At 39.6% G+C, this 4268-nt stretch overlaps 1 protein-coding gene across 1 annotated transcript; it reads left to right on the top strand.

Annotated features, from left to right (window-relative positions):
• Positions 1-2107: 2107 nt before the first annotated feature.
• LOC100376776 (bone morphogenetic protein 10-like) lies at positions 2108-4046 on the top strand. The gene is made up of 2 exons (XM_002735351.3): positions 2108-2573; positions 2970-4046. Exons 1-2 carry the CDS (start codon positions 2108-2110, stop codon positions 3869-3871), a joined length of 1368 nt encoding a protein of 455 aa, XP_002735397.3. The 3' UTR covers positions 3872-4046.
• The last annotated feature ends 222 nt before the right edge of the window (positions 4047-4268 follow it).

Raw genomic sequence — 4268 nt, 5'->3', positions numbered from 1 at the left:
CTGCATATTTACCAACTCAACGTGCAGTGAACACCAAATTCTATTTTCTCATGCCGGCCTCAACGCGGTGCATGGAATGCGGCAAACGCCCAGATTACCAACTTAAAAATGCAGGTCGATTGACCGACATTTTGCAATGCTAACAATTCAGCATACTTACACAGGAAAGAAAACAGAGTGGTGTTGCATAGTTGTTATATCAGAATTAATTCATTACTATGTTTGGAAACAGTTCTTACACATAAATGGGATGGGCTTCGACGAAAAATGCACGATGGTGACTACGTCAAGGATTATGCAAATATTTCGCGACAACACGATTTCCGGTAATTTGTGCATTGGAATGTTAGTAGTAGTTTTCATAACGCACATTCGAGATTCACATCTGATCAGAAAGCGTTCGAAAAGATGCCGTACCCAGATAACAATAAAATACACTGAATTTAGTTGACGGGAAACATATGTCAGATTTGTGACTGTCTTTAGCTCTGTCTATAAACTACACAGCCACGCCGGCCGCTAACTTCTGTTTTCTCAAGTTCATCTTATCTACCACTATAATGAGCGTCTTGTTTTGGTCTTTCTCCTTCACTACCAGCCGATAGATATGCCCTTAGATTTTTAAGAGTCCACTAACCTCGGTATAACATCGTGTCATTAAAATGTTATCCAGCATCAGTTTACCGAGTATCGACTGGCGTTCTTAATTTCCCCGTATAGTCAACGCCATATTCACCGATCTCAGCTATGTCGATATAGTTATGATACTGACATGTTATGCATACGTACTATACTAGTAAGACTTCAACTTGGAATCGGATTAAAAAAAAAAGTATTTTTTTACTGAGAATACAAGAGAACCACTGCGATAGCATGATGTGATGTATCGAACACACAACTTGACATCGGCAGGGTCGTTATCTTTAGCGGTTTAATATAATCCGCTCATTTATTTTCAATTTACAACTAAGTGACTAAAATCGATTCATTCTTCTTACAATAGTGACTGTAAACTTGGCAATGTGTACTACCATACCATATTACTATACGGCAAGGTGTCGTTCAAATCGCGAAACGAGGCGAGACATTTCAACGTACTCGTGAAAAACCTTAAATTGGTTGGCAATGTGCAATTCGAATAACATGACATAAATTTGAGGGATGTTGAATAGAGGGGAGGTAGCTGTTTCAAGAGTCTCCGGCGACAAAACTCGATAAAATATATTAGTATCCGGTCCTTCTATGGGTCATATGAAAGTCGAGTTGTTTGGAGTGCATGCTGACAATGTTCCATGCATTGATGCTATTTTTAAAGCATTAAGTTATTATTAGGCACCACGTACATTGAACATATTTCCAAGCGAATTAGCAACAATTGCCAATAGATCGGAACGTTATCTGAGTTAGTTTAACCCCGATATGGACGAGTGACCTAACTCCACGCCAGGAGAGACGGATAAATATGTGTTCTTATCGAATCTCTTTATGAAGGAATGTACTGTTTTTCGTTCTTCGGTATCAGTTCTCTAATGACCATGGAATTGCAAGGCAGTCTTCCTAAACGATATAACTTAATGCTTGGTTAAAAGCCTCCTTATATTGGCTCCTCCCATGGCAGTCGTCCTAATTTTAGAAGTACAGTTTTTTTTATCGCAATTTTCTACCAAACGTGTCGCTACTGTTTATAATGAATTTACTTCACGAACTGATGAAGAAAGACCATTAAAAAACCAACCATCGCTGGCAAATCTGTACGAATTTAAAATTTGAGATTTGATTTTTGATGTTCAAAATGAAATATGCGTTTGTTATCTCTCTACTAAAGTCGGATCCGTAAACATCCACTTCAGGGCAACTGACGGATGACCACCGATTCGAAGAGGAGAACCGGTTAAAGGTCATACTTAAGCAAGCAAATATTTGTAATCTCAGGGGAGAGATACAATTCTCGAAGTTCTTTCGATGAGGAGCACGCGAAATATGTTTATATAGCCACTTTTTTGCAACAGGTCTCAATTCTCCGCTCGCCTGTTCAAGTGCCCCGCATATCTAATATCTTGAGTTTGTTAGACCAATTTGCATCCTAGTACGCGAATCAGTGGTTGCAATGGTGATTTCTTACCCATCCAGACTCAATGTTTTGAGTAGGCTGATATTGACAATTGTATTGGCTACTAGGGGTATCAGTACGAACGCTGAAATAAGTGGTTCTGTGTCGACAAGGCAATCTATGAAAAACGATCCCGATTCATACTTCAACGATGTCTCCGTTCGTGGGTTTAACAAGATATGGAAGAACAGGATGGTACCGGCCATGAAAGGAAGCTATAACAACGACGATATCTTCGAGTCTGAGTTTGACGAGAGTGAAAGAGAGGATTCTATCGCATATCCAGATTTCAACGATAGAGATATCTCCAAAGGAATGGACGCCGAGAACAAAGATGATGTTGCTGCCGCGGAGGGTCTGCCTAAAATAGTGCCGCAGTACATGATTGAACTTTATCAAAAGTTTGCAGAGGATAAGTACGCGCATCCTACAGCAAGTATTATACGAAGTTTTTCCAACGAATGTAAGTAATCGTTGATACATTCCCCCTACTTCACATTTACTACTTTTAGTTTTATATTCATTTGTTTCGAAACTTTAATGATCTCCCGCGTATGTACATGTTGGTTGATTAAATAGACAAAAGAAAATACATTTTATCTACAATTTTAGAAGTTCATTTTTTTCGCGTTTCGTATCAAAATTGTCACAGTAACCGTTGGGCGTTTTACCCCCCCCCCAAAGCATTTTTAATCTTCTCGATCGAAATTTATATATTTTATGTGGCTTATGTGCGAAAAATTAGATCTCCCATGCCGCATTAAGCCGGCCATTTTGCGATGAATTTTTAAGAGAAACATTTTCCCACCCAAAATATAAGATAGTTCTTATCAATGTAACAGATTTAATTCGTTTCCAGATGTCGGCGAATACTTGGAAAACGACTCGGGTTTAAACGCACTCCAAGTTGGCAGGGAACAGCAAGCCAGCCTTACCACACGGGAATACAATCTCCTATTCAACGTGACGTCCCCGAGACACGAGTGGGTAAATATGGCGGAACTTCGGATTTACGTGAGAGTTCGTAGCCTTGGAAACCAATTGGCATCAGGTGTTCTGTATCGATTGACCATTTTCCAAACGACGGAGAACAAGATGGTGTCCCTTGCATCCAAGTACTCATATGAAAATAAAGATGGGTGGCAAACTATAGATATTTCAGAAGCTGTCAGAAAATGGGTGGAGGACCAAAGAAATGTTCAGCAATTGATCCTCCGAGTGGAAAATATCGCCGAAATCGCGGCTGGAAATATTTGGATAGATATGGACAAAGTGGATAAGCGGGAGCCTATATTAGTAGTGTTCTCAAACGACAGAAGCGCGGCTGGAATGCGGCTTGAAAGACTGCAGGAGCGCGAGGAGTTTATTGAACATGAAATTAGTGTTGGTTTGCCGCAGAAATCGGAAAACGCGCTGAATAGAATGAAAAGAGCAGGCTCAAAAAACGCATGTCAACGGCAACCAATGTACGTCCACTTCAAAGATATTGGCTGGGATGAGTGGATCATTGCACCGAAGGGATACCAAGCTTACCAGTGCAATGGCAAATGTACCTTTCCTCTGACGGATCATTGGTCTCCTACAAAACACGCTATCGTGCAAACGTTAGTCCATTCAGCGAAACCCTCCAAAGTTTCCCGCGTGTCATGCGTTCCGACGAAACTGGACCCGATTTCTATTTTATATTATGACGATGCTGGCGTTGTGACGTATAAGTACAAATACGACGGTATGGTTGTTGCCGAGTGTGGCTGCAGATAGCACTATTGCGGCTATGAACTTTTAACTTGGAAATTATATTTGTATTTTCTTTTATTCTACAATTGATCTGCTAGGAAGGTCACATCATGAGTCTATTATGATTTATTATTTATATGTCATTCGCTAGTCGAATGTGTTTTCTTTTTTTCTGAAAATATTAAATTAACTTTGATAAAACAAATATATATGGATAGATATTCTTAAATATTGATTGGTCCCGAGAGATTGCGTTGTTTGATACTGATTTTGAGCTAGCGTTCCACAGTAAGTGGTATGCTTTATAACGAAATTCGGCTACTCAGACACGTACAGTTCTTTAAGATACTGTCAAAATTAATGAACCACTCGCGCTTAAATATAATTTTTCTACAGAGTTTCTCTAGCGTACTGTAACTTA

Source organism: Saccoglossus kowalevskii, chromosome 19 (genome assembly GCF_978046115.1).
Source record: "Saccoglossus kowalevskii chromosome 19, keSacKowa6.1, whole genome shotgun sequence".
In the NCBI taxonomy this organism is placed as follows: Eukaryota; Metazoa; Hemichordata; class Enteropneusta; family Harrimaniidae; genus Saccoglossus; species Saccoglossus kowalevskii.
This window is presented reverse-complemented; position numbering and strand designations above follow the sequence as displayed.

Coding starts and splice junctions, on each gene's coding strand:
- LOC100376776 (XM_002735351.3), top strand. CDS start 2,108: ATGGTGATTTCTTACCCATCCAGACTCAATGTTTTGAGTAGGCTGATA. Junction 2,574..2,969: donor ACGAAGTTTTTCCAACGAAT/GTAAGTAATCGT, acceptor ATTCGTTTCCAG/ATGTCGGCGAATACTTGGAA.